Source organism: Cololabis saira, chromosome 1, assembly GCF_033807715.1.
Source record: "Cololabis saira isolate AMF1-May2022 chromosome 1, fColSai1.1, whole genome shotgun sequence".
Taxonomy (NCBI): domain Eukaryota; kingdom Metazoa; phylum Chordata; class Actinopteri; order Beloniformes; family Belonidae; genus Cololabis; species Cololabis saira.
The window spans coordinates 49560263-49582983 of NC_084587.1; the positions used below are offsets into that span (position 1 = coordinate 49560263).

Below are 22721 nucleotides of genomic sequence, written 5' to 3' on the forward strand. Positions count from 1 at the left end.
TGTCCCAATTCCTCTTTTCACCTAGGGGGAGGGGGCATATCGAGGGCTAGGGGCTGAGAATAGCCCCTTCAAATCGAGGGATTTCAGATGCTGACTTGGCGAGCGAGGGGGTATGAAAATTTCCCAGAATGCTTTTCGTCGTCATTTGCGGACTGAATAAAAAAAAAACATGACGGACATTTCTTATTTTTTTGGGAATAAAATCAATATTTTGAGTTAGTTTCTGCATAAAAATCAATTTTGATTACATTTCTCGGCGCAAACCAATATTTTACTTTCATAATATTCACTCAGTGAATGTACATAATCCCTTTTTTGTCCGTTGTTCGCTAAGATCGCGCCGGAATATGGTTACGTAACCTACGTAAGTGACGCCGTAGGTTACGTAAGCGACGCCGTAGGTTACGTAAGCTACGCCGTAGGCTGCGTCTATTTAAAGCTCGCCGACCGAGGAAAACATCTTTTGCAGACTTGTCTCGATTTTGAGCAAGCAAGCATTTTTTCAGTTTTTTTGAGTCAAATGGCGACCCGCAAAGAGCAGGAGGATATTGAACCCACAAATGTAAGTATAATGTCCCATGGAATTAAAAAAATCACAGTGCATTTGTATGTTTTAACAGTTTGAACAGTACATAGAAATACCACATTGTTTATTGTTTATTTTTAATATACCAAAGAGTGAAATTACCGGAGTCAAATTACTTGTTGGACAATGTTAGAACCTGGCCAATAAAGCTGATTCTGATTCTGATTCTGAGTTAACGTAAGATAATGCAATGTGGCTGTTCATGATGAGTCGGGTAGATAACATTGCCGTGTCCTGTTAACTACTCGTTAACTCTCATATTTTCTACAAATTTGTTGGATATTTCACATTACTATAAGGCAGCAACGTTATTTGGGGGGGGGGGGTTACAAAGTAATAACGTTGCTTGCTATCATAGTTCAAACTTTTTGTTTGTTTGTTTGTTGTTTTTTTTACGAGGACGTTTGTGCATTGCAGTAATCACATTTCATTCCAGGGACTCCGGATCAGGTCCGACACCTAATAAGCTTTAGGGCTACCAACGAGGAGAATTTTACTAAGAAGAAATATGCTGCTAAACCACTGTGGGAGTGAGTGATATAGCTATCTGCTTGCAGAATATCTGTGATGGGGTCCTTAACCATGGTATAACTACTATTCATCACTGTTTTCTGTTACAGGAAACTCATCAAAGAGCTGGAACTGGAGGGAAAGGTGACCACAGCACAAATTGGCAAAAAATGGGAAAATCTTAAAAAAAAATATATAAGATAAGCAATGGTTATGGTTATGGTAAGTAATATTATCTGCTGAAGAGATGATGCTTAACAAAAAAAAATCCATGTAAAGTATTTATTAATCATCTTTGTGTGTGTGTGTGTGTGTGTGTGTGTGTGTGTGTGTGTGTGTGTGTGTGTGTGTGTGTGTGTGTGTGTGTGTGTGTGTGTGTGTATGTGTGTGTGTGTGTGTGTGTGTGTGTGTGTGTGTGTGTGTGTGTGTGTGTGGGGGGGGGAGGCCACAGCAGCCTCATAGCCTTTCTACAAAGAGATGCATGAGGTTTTGGGGTCCAGACCTTCAATCCAGCCTCCATGTTTGTTGGCCTCTTATGAAGATCCCACGCAAATACTCATGGTAAGTTTAGCTGTAAAAAAGTACAATCTTATTCCCCAGTCCTTCTTCCTATAGCTAGCTTGTGCTACGACCGGTGATTCCCTCCTGATTGTGAGTGATAAGACACTACAGTACCTGAAGATCTAACTGTTATTTTCTTTTCAGAACATAATCGACCCTCCATCCTCACCGGTGTCCTCTCTGACAAATTCAGAGGAAAGCACAGAGGTAATTTTTATTTATACAGTGATAATGAACCTGGTATGATGTTGTGGGTGTGTATGATAGTCCAGTCATGTGTGTAATCAACATGTGTATCCATCTTTTTATCTCAGAACCCTTTGGAAGACGCCAGCACATCGGCCTCAAGCTCTGCCTCACCAGCTGGAAGAGGAAGCTGGAGCTTCAGGCATCAGGTCCACTTTCCCCCCGATCCCCCAATAAAAGAAACTCTCCATGCAGGACTTCCTTCAAGCTGAGGCCGCCAAAGAAGACAGAAGATGTCAAAAGAATGAAGAACACATGGACAGGTTCCTGAACCTTTTAGAGAAAATGGTGGACCAGACACCTCATCAGCAGTAGCAGCACATACACTGCAAACTTTTTTTTTTTGTACATATTTCTCTGTAAAATTTTTTTATATGGAACAGCACCTTTCTTTGTTCTGCGTGCAATGTTTACTTTTTTCTTTTTAAAAATTGTATTTGAATATAGCAAATAAAGCCTTTTTTACTGCAGATTCTCTCACTATCCTTATTTTACTATTTATCTCGTTGTACAGTTTATAATTTGAGACATTACCTTACTTTGAGAAACCCCAGAAGAGAAAACTGTTGTGTAACAAGTTTTATTAGACAATTTAAAAGTATTTCCAAGTGAGTAAAACCAAACCACACAAGTACAAAACTATATGAAGAACACATGGACAGGTTCCTGAACCTTTTAGAGAAAATGGTGGACAGGACACCTCATCAGCAGTAGCAGCACATACACTGCAAACTTTTTTTTTTGTAAATATTTCTGTGCACATTTTTTTATATGGAATATAAGTGCCATATTAACAGAGCTACAGCTGAAATTAAAACAGCTTTTGGCTCTCAGCTTCTTGATCAGGGTAGGGATGGAAACGAGGGGTAGGGGGAGAATTGGGACAGGCACCTGGGCCAAGTGCCCTAGATTTCAAGTGCCCTAAAATCTCCCCCTTCTTTTTTAGGGCTTAGGGAAGAAAAGAAGTGCAAGTGGAGAAAAGAAGGGCGAGTGAAGGAGAATTGGGATTGGCCCATAGTCTCTCCAGCGTGTCCTTGGTCTTCCCCGGGGTCTCCTCCCGGAGGGACATGCCTGGAACACCTCCCTAGGGAGGCGTCCAGGAGGATCCGATACAGATGCCCAAGCCACCTCAGCTGACTCCTCTCTATGTGAAGGAGCAGCGGCTCGACCTGCGGAGGAAACTCATCTCGGCCGCTTGTATCCGCGATCTTGTCCTTTCGGTCACTACCGAAAGTTCATGGGGGGTTCATGAGGGTAGGTGCGTAGATTGACTGGTAAATCGAGAGCTTCGCCTTTCGACTCAGCTCTTCACCACGACAGTCCGGTACATCGACCGCATAACTGCGGGCGCTGCACCGATCCGTCTGTCAATCTCACGCTCCATCGTTCCCTCACTCGTGAACAAGATCCCGAGATACTTGAGCTCCTCCACCTGAGGCAGGACTTCTCCACCCACGCGGAGAAGGCATGCCACCCTTTTCCGATGGAGAACCATGGCCTCGGATTTGGAGGTGCTGATTCTCATCCTTGCCGCGTCGCACTCGGCCTCAAACCGCCCCAGCACATGCTGAAGGCCCTGGTCCGATGAATCCTGGCTGCGCATAGAAATCCTGTCCATAAAAATTATGGACTTGGAGTGCAGTCTCCCGATGGCTCTGGTTGAACAGCCCGACAAACCATCTCTGATCGCGCTGTTTTATTTACCGGGATCACAAGAAAATCAGAACAATGATCTCCTCTCCATCCTGTTTATTTATATTTTATCTCCTGTTGCTGTTTATTTATCTTTACTCCACCAACTCGAAATATTAATCACTTTTCTAAGTGAACAGCGCTAACGCAGTTGAAACAGCAGGTGTATCCGCCCCTTTAATCTGATTGGTTTACGAGTAAGTCGTGTTTCATCCACTGCGCTGCTTCCCCCACGTGGGTGCGCTCTTATGATTGGCTGGAACAAAGGAAGACATCTGATTGGTTGCAGATCCTTCCGTGTTAAAAAAAATGTATTTGTGGATCTAGTCACGTCAGGAGAGTCTCAAAACTCCTACAAATCCAGCGCAACTCACAGACAAAAAAACATTTGTAAATCAGGTTATATTTGTGTTGTGCGTCTCGGGTAGCTTGGCTGTCCAGTTATCAAGGCTAATGATAATTCTATTAAAGAATTATTAATAATTAATAAAGTTGACTATTTATCAAATTGTATTATCAAAAATGATAATTCTCGTAGGGGCACCACCGCCGGGGCCTTACTCCGGTGGAATTCGATAACTAAAACAGCAGAAAATCAGTCTCATATGATTTTTGAATTATCCTGCAGAACAGCAAATCTTACAGAATAACAGTGAAGGCGTGATGTCCGAACACTAGGCTCTGCTTAAACAAATCAATTTGTGACCAAATCTTGCATGAAATAACAACCACTCATAAAGAAATCAATCAGAGTTTATTTACATACGGGTATCAAAAGAGATGTAAATAAGTACCCGAATAAATCTGATGGCACACGACATTATTATAAAACCATTAACTAACAAGAAAAACAACAATCAATAAAATGAAACATAAACGTTAAATGCATGGAATAAAAAGAAAAGGATCAAAAGTAATAATAATAAAGATGATAAAGAACACAATAATGATAACGTACAGTAATACGCATACAGTAATCTCATTAAACATAAGTTCAGCTTTACACCGTTCTAACTGACTGATCGCCCAAACGCCACCTCACGTCTCCTCTGAATTCTGGATCTGCGGGCTCTGTCGGTGGTGACCGGGTTCCTGCCGGGGGTTCCTGGTGTCGGAGAGGTCCGGTTCAGCTTTGACCCCACCGCCGATCGCTTCTGGCGGGGATGCTCCGATAGCGAGCGGTCCCTCAGTCTCTGTCCTGCTCCTACTTCAAAAAGAAAAGGGCAACAGTTGCTGCAGCGGCGCCTCACGCCGGCTCTCTGGTCCTGACCGCGGCCTCAACACCGGCCTCGATGCGACGGGGGGGCCGGTTCCTCCCTCGGAACGTCGGCTCACGTCCCGTGTGTGTCGCCGGGCTGCGGGAGGGGTTCGCGGGTCCAAGGCTGGAGCTTCTACGGCGGGTTCTGGCGGAGCAATCGTCCTGGACGCACGGTCCCTGGTGTGGGGAAAGTGCTCAAAGAGGAAGAAAGGAGTTAGCAGACAGAGAGTTGAGAGCGCCGCGCTCTGGTATCGGATTTTACGCCCGGCCTGTTAATGCAGGTCCGGAACGGCTCCCCCCCCACCCCAGGCTCTCGGGGAGTAGATGCGGCAGCGGCTGCACCGTCGGCAGGCACGTCTTGTCCGGTCCGCTGGCTGAGGGAGAGCGTGAGCACTGGGCAGGAAGGGAGCTTTTGAGTTCCGCGGGCTGCGTGATGTCACCAGCCCCTGGCAAGTGATTGGGTGCTTCCCGCTTTTGGGCTTGGGGCGGTTTTACTGAGAGGGACAGTCCCCCCTTCCGGGCTCGCTTCCTGGGCTCCATTTAGTCTGAACCCCCCCTGGTGTCGTCACCCCAGGGAGTCTGTTCCTGGTCCCTTTGCGTTGTCTTTTCCTTTGTTCCTCCAGGTCTGGCAGGAACCCTGCTGGGTTTGTGGGGGCTATACTGCGCCTGGCCCCCCTCCTAGGTGTCGTAAACTTACTATCTCGAGCTAGGCCGTGGGGGTCGTAAACGGACTATCTCGGCCGAGATCACCAGGAGGCAGATTGCAGCCGGTTTTCAGCTGAGCAGTTTCAAAGTTTCAAATATACACATTCACAAAATGTTCATACACATTTATAAGTCCAGAGTTCACGTGGGCGACGCCCAACATTCCCCCCGTTTTAGATCTGATGAAGGACTGCAGGGTCCGCGTCGGAGCTAAAACAAACGGTCCAAGTCCATGTGAACATGAAATCCGATCCAATCCGCGTGAGCTGGCCTGGGCGGATCAAACTCATCCAGGCAACGGTGTAAAAGTATGAAAATGAACAAAACACATTCAAATAATACAAAAATGGTTAAATCGCATAATACAGTGAAATCACTTCTTAAGGTGAGGTAGATAAAAGGTAAAAATAAAAGAAAAACTGGAAAGAAAAGGGGAGGTTCGTTGGATTACAGACCCTTGATAGGTAACTGCCAGCAGCAGACCAGGCTCAGTGGGTGTTTACTACGTGTTAATCCCTTGGCAGAGCGGTGCTGAGGAAGGAAACGGATCGGAGGGGTCTGTCCCGTAACAGAACCGTAACGGAAGAAGGAAGTCTCGTTCCCTATTTGGTACTCTCGAGAGGACGTACGATCATGGTAAGGCCCGGTGCCTTCAGCGCCGGCGTCTGTGTTCCTTTGTGCCCATGCAAAAGTCGACCGAGGGTGGTCACGCAGGTCTGTCACATACTGGCGCGCGGTGCTGGCGGAGGCGACACTAACATTGTCAGGCGGGTATAACGGGTGAAGTGGCAACTTCATTTGTGTGATTCTGTCCGGACCACCCGACCGGGGAGCCCCCCGGCGGCTGAAAACATGGCTCAGGAGGAGGACAGTAATCACCCATTTGGTAAACCAGCAGGTGGCAGCGAGGAGATAACGGTTCCCTCCCAAGGATTTCGGGACCGTCCCCCCACGATCCACCCGCATGTGTGACCCTGAAACTGTCATGCGTGCGCGTGCTGCAGTCTCCACTATTTGGGAGCTGCACAAACCTGACCCCCCCCTTTCCCACGAGGGCAAGAAGGGGGTGTGGTTGACGAGGGGTACCTGGCTGACCTTTCGGTCCCCGTCCCCTGGGGGCGGGGGTTCTGGTTCCGGATTCGGTCCCAGAGGGGGCATGACGTGGGGCAAAGCACCGGCCTGCCAATCTAAAGACAAGAGTCCCTCACGACCTTCAAGTGGTCTCGGGGCCCCCGAGAATGGCACGGCATCTAAGGAGAAAACGTAGGCGGGACTTATGGGTCTGACCCCGGGACCGGTATCTAGGAAAGCAAGGACACAAACACAGCTGTTAAGAACTGATGAGCAATCAACACGCCGATCCGGTCCATTACGGACCAGTTTACCGAGGGAAATCAGAGAAGGGGGGCGTGCGCCTGCACGCGCTGCCCTGTCCACCCCCACCAGGCAGATCCTGGCCACGGCTGGGGGGGTGGGTCCGCCTAGTCATTCTGTCAGTGGCCTGGTGCCCCGGTCCTCAGGGGGCCCGGAGGAGCGAGGTGGTTTAATTAATCCCTCGAGGGCCTGGCACACGTCCTCAATGAGGTCATCTTTGTGGCGCTTCCGTCTATATTTAATGTATTTCGGCGCAGCGGTTTCATACTCGTCATACTGTCTGGCCGGGTAGTTAGACCCCCCTTCGTCATGCTGCTCTAACCTGTACTGTGGTTGGTACTCTGACTGACCTGGCAGCGGGCGAGGCTGGTGGTGGTCCCTGGAACCTGGTTCAGGTCCAGTCCAGGCACGGAAAACCTCGTCTCCGAACTCTACGTGACGGTTCTCAGTTCTCTGGACTGCAAGCACCTCGGTATCGTGCTCAGGGGCCCTCGCTGGTCGCGCCCTAGCTTCCCAGGCAATCTGTGCGTACCTTCTGATGTCCCGCATCTGTAGGTCCCTAGTTTTACAGTACATGGTTACATTATACTTTATGCTATCGTGAAGGTTATGCAGGAAAAGGGACTTAAATGCCTGCTCCTCCTCTAAACCTGGGGCGTTGCACCCCTGGAAGTAGGCAGCCCGAAGTCGCCAGTAGTAATCTCTCGGTTGTTCAGACCTCGTTTGTTTGATCGCAAAAGCGCCGAAGGTGGCGGATGCCCGATCAGAAAATATCGAGTATTCTTCACGCAGCGCCTGACATAAAGCTGAATAGCGATCTCTTGTGTCAGGGTGAAGGGTCTCCAGGAAAACATGCACGCTTCTGGAAGTAGTCTTCCAGATTAATTTCATTTTCTCCCGGGAAGTTGCTCCCGGGAGGTCGAGCAAGCATCGTTCAACCTCCCTCAAATAGTCATCAATGTTAGATCCTTTGATGTGGGGGTCAAAACGCTCTATGTCTCTCGCCAGAGACTCTATTTGGCGCGTGCGAAGACCGTGCCCGTAGAACGGAGCTGGTCCATCATTTTCATCATCTGAGCTTTCCCAGTGATGGCGTCCCCTGTAACGTGGGGGGGGACGTTCTCTCCGATAGGGCGGAGACGGGGTCCTCTGCCGTGAGCTGAGGACCGAGCGGTAACCCCGAGTGGGTTCCGGCTCGAAAAACAGCGGGTCATCCGAGGCATAGCGACGACTTCGACTCGGCCAGGGATTTGAATCAAATTCTCTCCGATATTGTACGCCCTGACCGCGGCTCCTCCCTGGAGGGATCATTTCTGGGCTAACCGTGTGCCTTTCCGCTGCCAGCTGTCTGGCCTGCGGTCGGAGGTAAGGGTATTCGGGGGATCGTGAGTTAGCAGCCGGTCCCGAAGGCAGTCCAGCTGTTGAAGCTGGTCCTGCGTTCGGGGCCCTCTGCGCAGGGGGACCCTCGGCGTCCGATGATTCGTCTTCGATTTGTGCTCGAGCCGCAGCTAAGAGGCCCCTCAAGCTTCCAACCGCTTTCTGCAAATCACAATTTTCCAGCCTCTCTGCCTCATATTTCTCTCGCCACTCGTTAATTCTATCCCCGTGCTCCGCCGCCTGCAGTTCTGCCTTACATTGCCCTAATAAGGCCAGCTGGCCCAAAATGTCGGCTTTAAGGAGTTTTTTGGTCGGGTTTTTAGCAAAGTTAACGAGCTCCACTATCTTCTCCTCGCAGGTTTGGAGGTTATAGCTATTTATCGTAAACAGTTCTTCTCTAGGTATTTCCATCATACGTGCAATTACTTCTTGAGTGTCGGAAAAAGTGACGCTGGGGGAAGCCTCGGCTTCCCCTTCATGGTTACCTGAGCTACTCATCGCGCGTCTGGCCAGGGGACCAGGGACTGAAGGGTACCTGGCGAAAAGCTTCCTATTCAAACGGAACTTGCCTGATGGTCCTCCTTAGTCAACCTCTGGTCACCTCTGCTGGCTCTGCGTCCAAATGCGATGAGTTTCCTGCCCTGTGCACCACACGCAGTTCACGAACCGGACACCAGTGTTTCGCTTGCGACTCTGCCAAGAGATTAACACTCAGTAATGAAGTAGATTCACGTTATCACCCAGATTAGGAGGAATGAGACAATAAATGAAGCATGAGAGACTGAGCCAACTCTGATATGTGCCTCAAAGCAGTTGGGTTCTTGGTTATCATAAACAGAATTGAGATAACCTTGGAAGCACAAAAAAAACAAAAGAGAATCAATAAGGTGGATTAAAATTTAAATGCCACCAAATTAAAGATTCAATTTAACAAACACGGTAGAAATTAATCCGAAAGATTAATAACTCACATGGGGTAATCCCGACAAAGTTCTATTAATAGAATTTAAAGAACTTGAAGCAAAACCAACCATTAACTTCAGTGAAGCAAGGTTGCAGAGAACAGGGAGGTTTTAAAATAACCGTAGGAATCAGATAATGAGGGGAAGAAAAATAAAAAATATTTTTCTTCTGATGACAATTAATGTTCAATCATTTCATACAGACTTGGTCACAAATATTGTTATCGAGAGAGCCTCACACGGGGCACCATTTATGTTGTGCGTCTCGGGTAGCTTGGCACGTGGGCGACGCCCAACATTTGTGTGTGCATCAAAAATACATTTGTATATCTTGTCCTACGCACGTGTGAATTGTTCTGTGCACGTGTGAAACGGTGTGTGTATTTGCAAATCGGTCTGTGCATTTGTAAAACTTGTCCTGTGCATTTGTGAATTATGAGACTGTTCTAGCTCCATATCACTGACGCCGTCAGTGACCTCCCAAAAATTGTAACCTCCTAAAAATTGTAACCTCCCAAAAATTGTAACTACGCGTCGAGGCGACGAAGACCAAACGCAGACGAGAGGGCTGTGATTGGTTCACTTGGTAGCAACGCATTTCCGGTTTCTGGTTTGAAGCAGTCGTGAACTTTCAGAGCTCTTTTCTTCGTGTATGTGCGATTTTTTTTTTTTTTTTTTTTTTTGGTTTTGATTTTTTGCACAATAGTTGTCCTTATCTCTTTGATTCACTGTGACCGGAAAAAGTCGGATAAACCATTCAGGAAAAGATCGCAAATTAGCGGTCAAGGGGGGTACTGCACCGCGGAGAAATGGAGTGACGGAGAAGTCCGAAGGGTTCACAACGGCGTCGATTTGACTCAGAACCATAACTCAGGCTTTATCTAGTGCAAGTTCAAATTTGATAACAATACCACAAAAAAATATAACCGTGGTCACATACCTAGGATAAAAGGGCATAACTCTTGAACCTTTCATAATTAACCATGTCATAATTTTGGCCTCTAGTGAAAGCTGACCCTTATGGCGCTTTTCCACTAGTACCTACTCAGCCCGACTCGCCTCGGGACGGCTCGTCACGGCTCGTCACGCATCGTCCCGGCTCCACCCGTTTTGTCCTCGTTTGTTTTTCCACAGCCAGGTGAGAAGTGGGCGGGTTGGGGTGAAGCTGCTCTGACGTACTTGATTGCGCAACCCCTTTGTGTCGGCACTGATGAGAAAATCAGCTGGAGCCGCAAGAGGCTGAGAGTAAAACAGCGCCTGTGGATCTGATCATTCCTTATCGCCCGTCTACATCCCTTTTTTAATTCTCTCCTCAGCCACCAGGTTTATGAACATCTGCAACTCAGAGTTGGATCACCAAACAGATGTTTGCGCTGTATAATAAAATCGAGTCGTTCTCGCTCTGACTCCCGCTGACTCCTGCTTCCTGATTCAAATGTCTGATGGCCCCTCCCCCCGACCAATCAGTGGCATGGAGGGTGATGGCATGGCGGGGAGAAGCGCAGAGTAGGTACTAGTGGAAAAGGGCCATTAGAGGTATCCTATCCCATATCCAGGTTTTTGGTCTTGTTTTTCATTTTTTGCAGCATGGAGGTTTGAATGCAGAAATAATGTTTCACAGCTCGTTTCATTGGGTGGTTTATTGTCCTTGGAACCAGATTGCCACATGTCATTAGCCGAATGGGTTCCAGTGAAGCTGTGGACGTCAGCCTGTTCTGCCTGGTGGCCATGGACTTCTACCGCCACCAGATCGACGAGGAGCTGGACCGCAGGGCCTTCCAGTCCGTTTTTGAGACTGTGGCTACTCCAGGTAGCCCCTACTACCAGCTGCTTGGCTGTTTGCATTCAGTCCACCAGGACACGTCTCTCTGAAGCCAGCGCCCTCAGACTGATGCAGAGTGGCCGTCGGGGAGGAAACATGGAGAGAAAAGTCAATGAGTGCATTGTTGTAGGATGCAGAATCGGATATCCATGTATATTTAGAATGAGTTGTGATGGATGGAGAAAGCAGAATGTTTATTCAAAAAAACTACTGTAGCCTCATGTCTTTTTGTCTTTTTTGCTAATATGAAATAAGTAGAACTACTAAACCTATAAAAGTGAATGATGAGGAAGCTGAGTTTAGTCTTAGACTGCCGGTTAAATGTAGGGCTGTGTTTCCTTGTGAGAACCACACTGGTTCCCTGAGACACGAAGAGGCACCTTCCCTTCATTAGGAAGAAGTCAAATACAAATGTATGTACAGTGGGGAGAACAAGTATTTGATACACTGCTGATTTTGCAGGTTTTCCCACTTGCAAAGCATGTAGAAGACTGTATTTTTACTCTTCAACTGTGAGTGACATAATCTAAAAAAAAAAATCCAGAAAATCACATTGTATGATTTTTAAGTAATTAATTTGCATTTTATTGCATGACATAAGTATTTGATCACCTGTCAACCAGTAAGACTTCCGGCTCTCACAGACCTGTTAGTTCTTCTTTAAGAAGCCCTCCTGTTCTCCACTCATTACCTGTATTAACTGCACCTGTTTGAACTCGTTACCTGTATAAAAGACACCTGTCCACACACTCAATCAAACAAACTCCAACCTCTCCACAATGGCCAAGACCAGAGAGCTGTGTAAGGACATCAGGGATAAAATTGTAGAGCTGCACAAGGCTGGGATGGGCTACAGGACAATAGTCAAGCAGCTTGGTGAGAAGGCAACAACTGTTGGCGCAATTATTAGAAAATGGAAGATGTTCAAGATGACGGTCAATCTCCCTCGGTCTGGGGCTCCATGCAAAATCTCACCTCGTGGGGCATCAATGATCATGAGGAAGGTGAGGGATCAGCCCAGAACTACACGGCAGGACCTGGTCAATGACCTGAAGAGAGCTGGGACCCCAGTCTCAAAGAAAACCATTAGGAACACACTACGCCGTCATGGATTAAAATCCTGACCATCTGGATGATCCAGAGGAGGAATGGGAGAAGGTCATGTGGTCTGATGAGACTAAAATAGAGCTTTTTGGTCTAAACTCCATTCGCCGTGTTTGGAGGAAGAAGAAGGATGAGTACAACCCCAAGAACACCATCCCAACCGTGAAGCATGGAGGTGGAAACATCATTCTTTGGGGATGCTTTTCTGCAAAGGGGACAGGACGACTGCACCGTATTGAGGGGAGGATGGATGGGGCCATGTATCGCGAGATCTTGGCCAACAACCTCCTTCCCTCAGTAAGAGCATTGAAGATGGGTCGTGGCTGGGTCTTCCAGCATGACAACGACCCGAAACACACAGCCAGGGCAACTAAGGAGTGGCTCCGTAAGAAGCATTTCAAGGTCCTGGAGTGGCCTAGCCAGTCTCCAGACCTGAACCAATAGAAAATCTTTGGAGGGAGCTGAAAGTCCGTATTGCCCAGCGACAGCCCCGAAACCTGAAGGATCTGGAGAAGATCTGTATGGAGGAGTGGGCCAAAATCCCTGCTGCAGTGTGTGCAAACCTGGTCAAGAACTACAGGAAACGTCTGATCTCTGTAATTGCAAACAAAGGTTTCTGTACCAAATATTAAGTTCTGTTTTTCTGATGTATCAAATACTTATGTTATGCAATAAAATGCAAATTAATTACTTAAAAATCATACAATGTGATTTTCTGGATTTTTTTTTTAGATTCCATCACTCACAGTTGAAGAGTACCTATGATAAAAATTACAGACTTCTACATGCTTTTCAAGTGGGAAAACCTGCAAAATCGGCAGTGTATCAAATACTTGTTCTCCCCACTATATTTGTTTATTGTTCCTGCAAAAACTTGCGTGAGTATTGTGATGTCAGTAAAAGTGCAAGAGATTTAATGATTAACTATATTTAAAGGTTCAATTAGTCTAGTAGGAAGGAGGGGTTCCCGAGCACCTGATGGACTCTTTTCTGAAACGTGTTTTTTTGGGATCCTTTAGGTGTTTGCTTACGATTTTTGCTTGTTGCCCGAAAAAAAATTGGTCCGAAAGTTCTTTTTTGGAACCCATTTAGAATTTTTGCCTGTTAAAATGGCAAAAACGCTGATTTCCATAACTTCTGAACCATAAATCCTAGAAAGACAAACAAACACACTTTTTCTCATAATATTGACACCAGGAATCCAATGGAAAGGTTACTGGGATGGTAGAACCACTCTTTATTAGGGAAAAATGAGCTTCAAGTAGTATTTTAGGGCAAAATTACCCAAAAACGCTTGAAAATGTTTTTTTCAATCAAGTGCATCTCCCTTTTGGAAATACCTGTTGGTGTATTGTTTACACCAAAAAAAGGCCCAATTAGTCCCCTTTCCAACGAGGTACAACTTGTAAGAAATCTCCATTTGTGGAATGAGTAATGAAGCAAAATGCGGGGGATGCAACCCATTTAGAATGCTTCGAATGTTCAGTAAAAGGGGCGTGTCTTCCCACTGTTAAGTGTTAAGAATGTTCAGAATTTGAAATCTCAAACCAACTGTAGCATCAACTGTCAACTGTCAAACACAAGCAAACTTGAACAAGGAGTGTAAGTATTTTCTGAATGTTTTATCATTTCTAATATAAGGTTATATCTTATCATTTTTGCTAATATAACATTATAAATGGTTGTTTTTCTTATATTAGAGCCAGAGGTAATACATTCTTCAAAATAGCTTCATTTCTATTTGGTTAGCTGGACAAGCTAACCAATTAGCATGTTAGCTAGCTTTTTTCATTGAGGTTAGCTTTTAACTCTTACTGTTTTGCTTGTATTTTGTAGGTTTTGAATAAAAGTAGGGTACGCTAAAAGAAATGTGACATACAGTAAGTTCGATTATCCAGGCCTTTTTTTTAATAATTTAGTCCAGTGGCACTAATTGTCACTCACTCACTCACTCATCTTCTCCCGCTTTTCCGTTACCGGGTCGCGGGGGCAGCAGCCTCAGCAGGGATGCCCAGACTTCCCTCACCCCAGAAACTTCCTCCAGCTCTTCTGAGGGGAGTCTGAGGCGTTCCCAGGCCAGCCGAGAGACATAGTCTCTCCAGCATGTCCTTGGTCTTCCCCGGGGTCTCCTCCCGGTGGGACATGCCTGGAACACCTCCCTAGGGAGGCGTCCAGGAGGCATCCGGTACAGATGCCCAAGCCACCTCAGCTGACTCCTCTCAATGTGAAGGAGCAGCGGCTCGACTCCGAGCTCCTCCCGGGTGACCGAACTCCTCACCCTATCTCTAAGGGAGCGTCCAGCCACCCTGCGTAGGAAACACATCTCGGCCGCTTGTATCCGCGATCTTGTCCTTTCGGTCACTACCCAAAGTTCATGACCATAGGTGAGGGTAGGGGCGTAGATTGACCGGTAAATCGAGAGCTTCGCCTTTCGACTCAGCTCCCTCTTCACCACGACGGTCCAGTACATCGACCGCATTACTGCGGACGCTGCACCGATCCGTCTGTCAATCTCACGCTCCATTGTTCCCTCACTCGTGAACAAGATCCCGAGATACTTGAACTCCTCCACCTGAGGCAGGACTTCTCCACCCACCCGGAGAAGGCATGCCACCCTTTTCCGGTCGAGAACCATGGCCTCGGTCTTGGAGGTGCTGATTCTCATCCCTGCCGCGTCGCACTCGGCCGCAAACCGCCCCAGCACATGCTGAAGGTCCCGGTCCGATGAAGCCAACAGGACAACATCATCTGCAAAAGTTGTCCAACAGTCCGGGGTGTTCTCTGTCATATTTTACGCTTCATAATGCGCCACACATTTCCAATGGGAGACAGGTCTGGACTGCAAGTGGGCCAGGGGAGAACCTGGACTCTTTTACTGCGAAGCCACGCTGTTGTAACATGTGCAGAATGTGGCTTGGCATTGTCTTGCTGAAATAAGCAGCGTCCATGAAAAAGACGCCGCTTGGATGGCAGCATATGTTGCTCCAAAATCTGTATGTACCTTTCAGCATTTATGTTCCTTCACAGAAATGTAAGTCACCGTTGCCATGGGAACTAATGCACCCCCAAACCATCACAGATGCTGCTTTTGAACTTTGCTTTAACAGTCCGAATGGTCCGCTTCCTCTTTGGTCCGACGAAAAGTGGACTCATCAGAACACAAAACACTTTTCCATTGTGCATCAGTCCATTTTACATGAGCTGGGCCCAGATAACCCGGCAGTGTTTCTGGATGTTGTTCATAAACGACTTTTACTTTGCATGGTAGAGTTTTAACCCGCACTTACTGATGTAGTGATGAACTGTATTTACTGACAGTGGTTTTCTGAAGTTTTCCTGAACCCATTTGGTGATATCCTTTACACACTCATGTGGGTTTTTTTTTTTTAAGGCAGTGCCGTCTGAGGGATCGAAGGTCACGGTCATTCAGTCTGGGTTTCAGGCCGTGGCGCTTACGTGCAGTGATTTCACCAGATTCTCTGAACCTTTTGATGATATTATGGACCGTAGATGTTGAAATCCCTAAATTCCTTGCAATTTTGCTTTGAGAAATGTTGTTCTTAAACTGTTCAACTATTTTTTCACGCAGTTGTGGACAAAGTGGTGACCCTCACCCCATCCTTGCTTGTGAATGACTGAGCATGTTTGGGGAGGCTCCTTTTATACCCAATCATGGAACCCACCTGTTCCCAATTAGCCTGAACACACGTGGATGTTCCAAATAGGTGTTTGATGAGCTTTTCTCAGTATTTTTTGACACCTTTCCCAACTTCTACTGGACGTGTTGCAGCCATGAAATACTAAGTTAATTATTATTTGGCAAAAAACAATTAAGTTTATCAGTTTGAACTTTAAATATGTTGTCTTTGTAGTGTATTCAATTGAATATAGGTTGAGAAGGATTTTCAAATCGTTGTATTTTGTTTTTATTTACATTTTACACAATTTCCCAACTTCAACCGAATCTGGTTTCTACTTATCTACCTATCTATCTATCTATCTATCTATCTATCTATCTATCTATCTATCTATCTATCTATCTATCTATCTATCTATCTATCTATCTATCTATCTATCTATCTATCTATCTATCTATCTATCTATCTATCTATCTATCTATCTATCTATCTATCGACACATGAGACCATTAAGAAGATTCCTCTAAATATCTCACAAGAGGACAGACAACATGATTCTGTCAAGCATTTCTGGGGCTTATTCTACAAAACAAACATTGTATTGAAGCTGTCTGACTCAAAGATAAAACAGGACATTTAATAATTATGTATGAATATAAGACAAGGCCAGATATAACTGACAATAAAGAAAGTAAAGTACGTTGATAAAACATCTGGGGCACAAAAAAGTTTAAAATACCATCTATATTTATTTTTCAGACCTTTTATCAAGAGAAAACACACACACGATTCATTATCACTTCATCACCTGACTAAGGTATTTCAGATTCAACACGTGTTCAGCTGTTCTGCAGTTTGAAAGAAGTGCTGCCATTTCTGGTAAAGGCTGAAGGTGGGACACACACACACACACACACACACACACACACACACACACACACACACACACACACACACACACACACACACACACACACACACACACACACACACACACACACACACACACACGGACCCTCGTTCAGTTGAAACCACAAAACACGAGGCTACTACCAGTTGTTTTTCAGTAGGAGGCGCTAACACACAAACTACTCACCAACAACCGTTTAACCACGAGAAGAAGAGCAGGCCCGCCCCTGTCCTCTAACACGTCCTCAGACAAGAGCTATAAGCAGCATTCAGTAGACCTGAGACACTTTGAAGCAGCAAATCTAGCAGCAAACATGAGCGGACGAGGAAAAGGAGGAAAGGGTCTCGGTAAAGGAGGCGCTAAGCGTCACCGTAAAGTCCTCCGTGACAACATCCAGGGAATCACCAAACCCGCCATCCGCCGTCTGGCTCGCCGCGGGGGGGTGAAGCGTATCTCCGGTCTGATCTACGAGGAGACCCGCGGTGTGCTGAAGGTGTTCCTGGAGAACGTGATCCGTGATGCCGTCACCTACACCGAGCACGCAAAGAGGAAGACGGTGACCGCCATGGATGTGGTGTACGCGCTCAAGAGACAGGGACGCACCCTGTACGGATTCGGGGGTTAAACCAACCAAACACCAAACAAAGGTCCTTTTCAGGGCCACCCACTCCAACCATAAGAGCTCCTATACCTCTTTATTTTAATACTTATTATATCGCTATACGGTGGTCTATAAAAAAACCAACGTGTTAAATAACCTTCATCCCGGTTTTCTCACTCCACTATAAACCTACAAACTTTGTTTCTTTTCAAGTGCTCACTGGCAGCACTTGTGTAACTTCACTACACAAGACCAAGCAGGTAGAAAGATACTGGTCCTGCAGCGGCGAGTCCAACTCCACAAACCATGACTGACTTGCTCATTTGAACCAGCAGTTCCTGGTTACGATGAGTTTAGCACCAAGTTTGATCAGCATGTGAACACTGCTGGGTCTCATTTCAGTCCAGCTCCACTTTCTCCTCATCCTGTTCAGTCTGGTGCTTTACATCTGCTGATTAAAGTATTTACTGTTTACTGATCTGCCTGAGGAGCACGATGTAATGGTCCAAACATCACATAAAACTGGAAAACGAATAAAAGTCAAATGAGAGTAAATTTAAAATAATTAGGAGGGTGTGCAGGTATTGCACCCTGGAAATATTGAATTTAGATTGTTATAGTTTTTTCAAGTGTTTAATAAAATACTGAGAGCATTTTATTCATTGATTTAATGTATTTTCTTTGTCCACGCAATGTGAGTGTGCCTAGTTATTTTTTTTTTCCAGGTCTACAGTTCCAGAGGGTTTACGTCACTGAGTAAAGAGAAGAAAACAGACTGTAACGTTACGGTAAACCCACTACTTATGAAAATCTGTCACTTTAAGCTCCTATGTCAAAGGTGGTTTGAATTGTATTGATTTCGACGCGCTTATAATACTTTCAAGATAAATTGGATCAAAAAGTATTTGAAAAACCCCACATGGTGAGAATTTTATTTCTCACCATGTATTCTCAAACTTAGATGGCCTTAATTTCCTGCTGCTCTGTAATTATAGCATTCAAAAAATACCACTGAAACTTTCTCACTTCCATCAACAGGTTCTCTTAGCATGGACATTGATTTACAAACACAATTTCTCTCCGCAAAGTTGCTTAATTTGGAACAACTGTAATATTGTTTACAAAAACAAAACATTATTTTTAGATAAATGGTTTGACAGTGGAATTGTTTTGGTTAGTCAATTGTTCAAAAAAGATGGATTGTTGTATAATTACTCCGCATTTCTAATGAGATATAATGTACCAATAACACCTAGAGAATTTCCAGTCGTGTTTGATGCTTTTCCTTCTGGTCTGTGCATGTTATTCAGGTACTCCTACAGTTCTCCTCTATCATGCAGCCCTCCTGATGTGTCTCAGTCTTCTCTTGGTAGTGTTTGCTTTTCATCTGCTAAGCTTCCGAATGCCAAAGTAAAAGCCATGTTTCAGGATGGATTAACCTCCATCCCACCAGCCACATTTTATTATTGAGTGGACAAAAGTTTGGTCGTTACCACAAAGATTCTTTCTAACAAATGAAGTCAAAGAGATCTCTTTTAAATTGATACACAAATTCTACCCTGCAAAACAATATTTATCAAAATTTAAGAAGGATATAGACGTTAATTGTTCTTTTTGCCAAAGGCATCCTGAGACATATTCTCACTTATTCTGGTCATGTGAATTCACTTATAAATTCTGGAGGGACTTCCACAAATATATTGTTGATTCTGTCTTTTCTTATTTTCATCTTTATTTTAAGAATGATATTTTTGGTTTTCATAATTTTAATCACAAAGATAGGGACGCTTTCTTTTTTATCAATCTGTTTTTATTTTTAGCTAAATTTCACATACACAAGTCCAAATTCATCCACAGAAAGCCTGAACTCCTTGTACTAAAAAAAGAACTTGATCAATATATAATGACAATTTACTCATCAAAAAACACAAAGGCACAAAAGACCATCGACATCTGTATGTAAATGTGTCTACATGAAACCTACTCTCGCACATTATGTTGTTTTTATTTTTATTTATCCTTTTAATTAAAAAATTCAACTGTCTTGTCCTTTATATATTATTTTGTTTATTTATTTTCAATATGGTGTTCGAATCTCTGTATTTGTATGTTACCCTTGTTCTTAATTTATTTTGTATTTAAAGATTTAAATAAAGATTAAAAAGAAAACTGTTACGTAACGGTCGGTTGTGTGTCGATATCCAGCTGCTCCAGAGAGAACCGCCAAAAAAAAAAGTACTGTGAATAAAATACATATAAGATAAACATACTAGGTCTGATAAAAGCAGCAGCTTCGTAGAGAGGCTGTGCTGCAACACTCCAGGAATAAAAATGTCTGTGGCGTTTGTTCATTCAAGCTGCTACGTCACAACCAGCAGCAGCAGCAGCAGCAGCAGCGAGGAGGCGTCTGCATGCTGAACAACCAGCGGAGTCTCGACCAATCACAGAGGAGCGACGGCGCAGCGCGGTTTGCCTGCAGCTGGATAAAAGCAGCCTCTCTGACCGAGGCAGTTCATTCGTTTCTGAAGAAGGAAACATGCCTGAACCCGCCAAGTCCGCGCCCAAGAAGGGCTCCAAGAAAGCCGTGACCAAGACCGCCGGGAAAGGCGGCAAGAAGAGGAGAAAGAGCAGGAAGGAGAGCTACGCCATCTACGTGTACAAGGTGCTGAAGCAGGTCCACCCCGACACCGGCATCTCCTCCAAGGCCATGGGCATCATGAACTCGTTCGTCAACGACATCTTTGAGCGCATCGCCTCTGAAGCGTCTCGTCTGGCTCACTACAACAAACGCTCCACCATCACCTCCAGGGAGATCCAGACCGCCGTGCGCCTCCTGCTGCCCGGGGAGCTGGCCAAGCACGCCGTGTCCGAGGGAACCAAGGCCGTCACCAAGTACACCAGCTCCAAGTAGACCAACACCCAATACAAACCAACGGCTCTTTTCAGAGCCACACACACAATCTGCAGAGCATGGAACTTCCTCCACCAACATAACATGAATAGTAAATAATCATTAGTCTGGGGTTTGTATCAATTTGCTATTGTTTACATATATGTTCATTGGAACTATTGTTTTACGTTGCAGGAGAGTTGCTACCACGCATGAACAGGTTGGGCTGTTATCTTATTGATCGTGTGCAGAAACTATAATAAACTATAACCCACTCGGGTTGAAATAAGAAATTATGTAGTCATTGACTAATGAGAGAGAATTTAACAGGGTTAAGAATAAACTTTAAAGTTATAAATCCTCATAGGTGCAAGTAATGCATGACAGAAATCATTTATTCCATTCAGCATTGTTAAAGCACATCAAATACCTTCTGACATGGTTGAGCTGAATGATGTTAATTAAAATAATTGTACTAGACCTAGACTAGACTAAAATTCATTACTTTTTTTTTCAAAAAAAGATGTAAGATGGTTTATTTGTTGGACATCTGCATTATTTTGTATAATTTTAAGTTACTTAAAAATGTCTCAACTCCAATGACTGCCTGACTAAACTGTTTGCGAGGTTGGACTTTGCTCCCTCTGAGTCTAATTTTAAATGTGTGTTTAGGACATACCTGTCAAACTACTGTATTTTACCCCTCTTTCCCACCGCCCTCCCGTATTAGTAACTTCCCGTTTCCCGATCATTCCTGTGCCTCTCTTAACTAAATTGTAACCGGCCTCGTGAGAACTGCCACCTGCTGTAGTTTGGTTCTGGCGAGGTTAGTGGCAACAACTCAGAGATGGATGGATGTAACCAGAGAAGGCTACTGCCAACAAAGCAAAGACTTTGTTTAAATATCTCTAAAAATGTGATTCCAAATTTACTTCCTGAAAGAGGAGCAAGATGGGGCAGAGAGCCACATGAGTTAAAATGACAAATTAAAAATGTAAATGTTTCACTTGAAGACAATCAATGTGTAATTGAAAATATTTAAAATAAATAAATGTGCTTTAATTCCCTTTTGTGTTTTCATTAGGGCTTTATTACAGGAATAAGAATGTCCACAGCATTTCAGTGTCAACAAAAGTCGGCCTATCAGGCTATGAGCACATCATTGTAGTTTGTATGGTATATTTGCTGTGTCGTATTGGGTTCAACCAGCAAACACAGAAGCCCCCACATCTCCATATCAGTCTTAGTTTAGTTCTTTCTTTTCATTAAACGCATGTTTATTGATGCATTCATTAAGAAACAACTTATGTCAACATGGCCACCTTTTCCCAGTATGTTTCTATTCATTTTATGAAATGTAATTAAAACTTTGGAGGATTTGGCACAGCAAAACAATCTTGTAATCCAGTTTTGATTCTTTTCCACTGGACCTGATAGAAGGTGGGATGGGAGGAAGTTTCCTTTTACATTTTCAAGAGAGAAAAATGTTTCACAATTTAAAATGTGTGATTAATATATCTTTATTTACATAGGAGACTATCAGTTCTGACCTATATAGCCTACACTTCCACATTCAAGATAACCAAGTAGTTATATTTAAAAAAAAAAACAGGCTAAATCCACAACTTTTCTTGTCATAGAATGGAAACCAAGCAAGATTCAGGTCTTTAGCCCCCAGGAGATAGGCCCCGCCCCCAAGAACGAGGCCCCCGCCCCCATGCTCGCTGTTTATTGGATAGAATCTTTTCAAAACTCCCGCCTCGTTTCTCTCTGTCCTGATTGGTGCGGCAGGACTCGTCCCGCGCTCTCCGGTATTTAAGGAGGTTTTCCGCTGCTGGAGACACAGTTTCTCTTGACACCAGTTCCAGAAAGACTTTATCAACATGAGCGGCCGCGGAAAGACCGGAGGGAAAGCCAGAGCGAAGGCCAAGACCCGCTCCTCCCGTGCAGGACTGCAGTTCCCAGTGGGTCGTGTCCACAGACTGCTGCGTAAAGGCAACTACGCTCAGCGCGTCGGTGCCGGCGCCCCCGTCTACCTGGCGGCTGTGCTGGAGTATCTGACCGCTGAGATCCTGGAGCTGGCTGGAAACGCTGCCCGCGACAACAAGAAGACCCGCATCATCCCCCGTCACCTGCAGCTGGCTGTCCGCAACGACGAGGAGCTCAACAAGCTGCTGGGGGGGGTCACCATCGCTCAGGGCGGCGTGCTGCCCAACATCCAGGCGGTGCTGCTGCCCAAGAAGACCGAGAAGGCCGCCAAGGCCAAGTAAAGCTGCTACTGAACCCCGAACCACAACGGCTCTTTTAAGAGCCACACATCTGTCTTCAAGAGCTGTGATCCGTCTTTATTTACAATGTAAACGAGGTTTTGAGGAGAAAAAGTTTTATATATTGTAGCGTTCCTGCAACTAGACTCAATTGTGACTATTGTGTGTGAGTGAATAAGAAAGGGAGGGACTTTGTGTGAGGGTTGCTAGGAAATGTG

At 45.2% G+C, this 22721-nt stretch overlaps 2 protein-coding genes across 2 annotated transcripts; both read left to right on the forward strand.

The window, feature by feature from the left end:
• The first annotated feature begins 19879 nt into the window (after nucleotides 1-19879).
• LOC133447127 (histone H2B-like) lies at nucleotides 19880-20304 on the forward strand. The gene has a single exon (XM_061725595.1). The coding sequence runs from the start codon at nucleotides 19883-19885 to the stop codon at nucleotides 20255-20257; it is 375 nt and encodes a 124-aa protein (XP_061581579.1). The 5' UTR covers nucleotides 19880-19882; the 3' UTR covers nucleotides 20258-20304.
• Nucleotides 20305-22117: 1813 nt separating this feature from the next.
• Nucleotides 22118-22721, forward strand: LOC133447044 (histone H2A-like). Its single transcript, XM_061725454.1, has one exon. The coding sequence runs from the start codon at nucleotides 22120-22122 to the stop codon at nucleotides 22504-22506; it is 387 nt and encodes a 128-aa protein (XP_061581438.1). The 5' UTR covers nucleotides 22118-22119; the 3' UTR covers nucleotides 22507-22721.

Coding starts and splice junctions, on each gene's coding strand:
- LOC133447127 (XM_061725595.1), top strand. CDS start 19,883: ATGCCTGAACCCGCCAAGTCCGCGCCCAAGAAGGGCTCCAAGAAAGCC.
- LOC133447044 (XM_061725454.1), top strand. CDS start 22,120: ATGAGCGGCCGCGGAAAGACCGGAGGGAAAGCCAGAGCGAAGGCCAAG.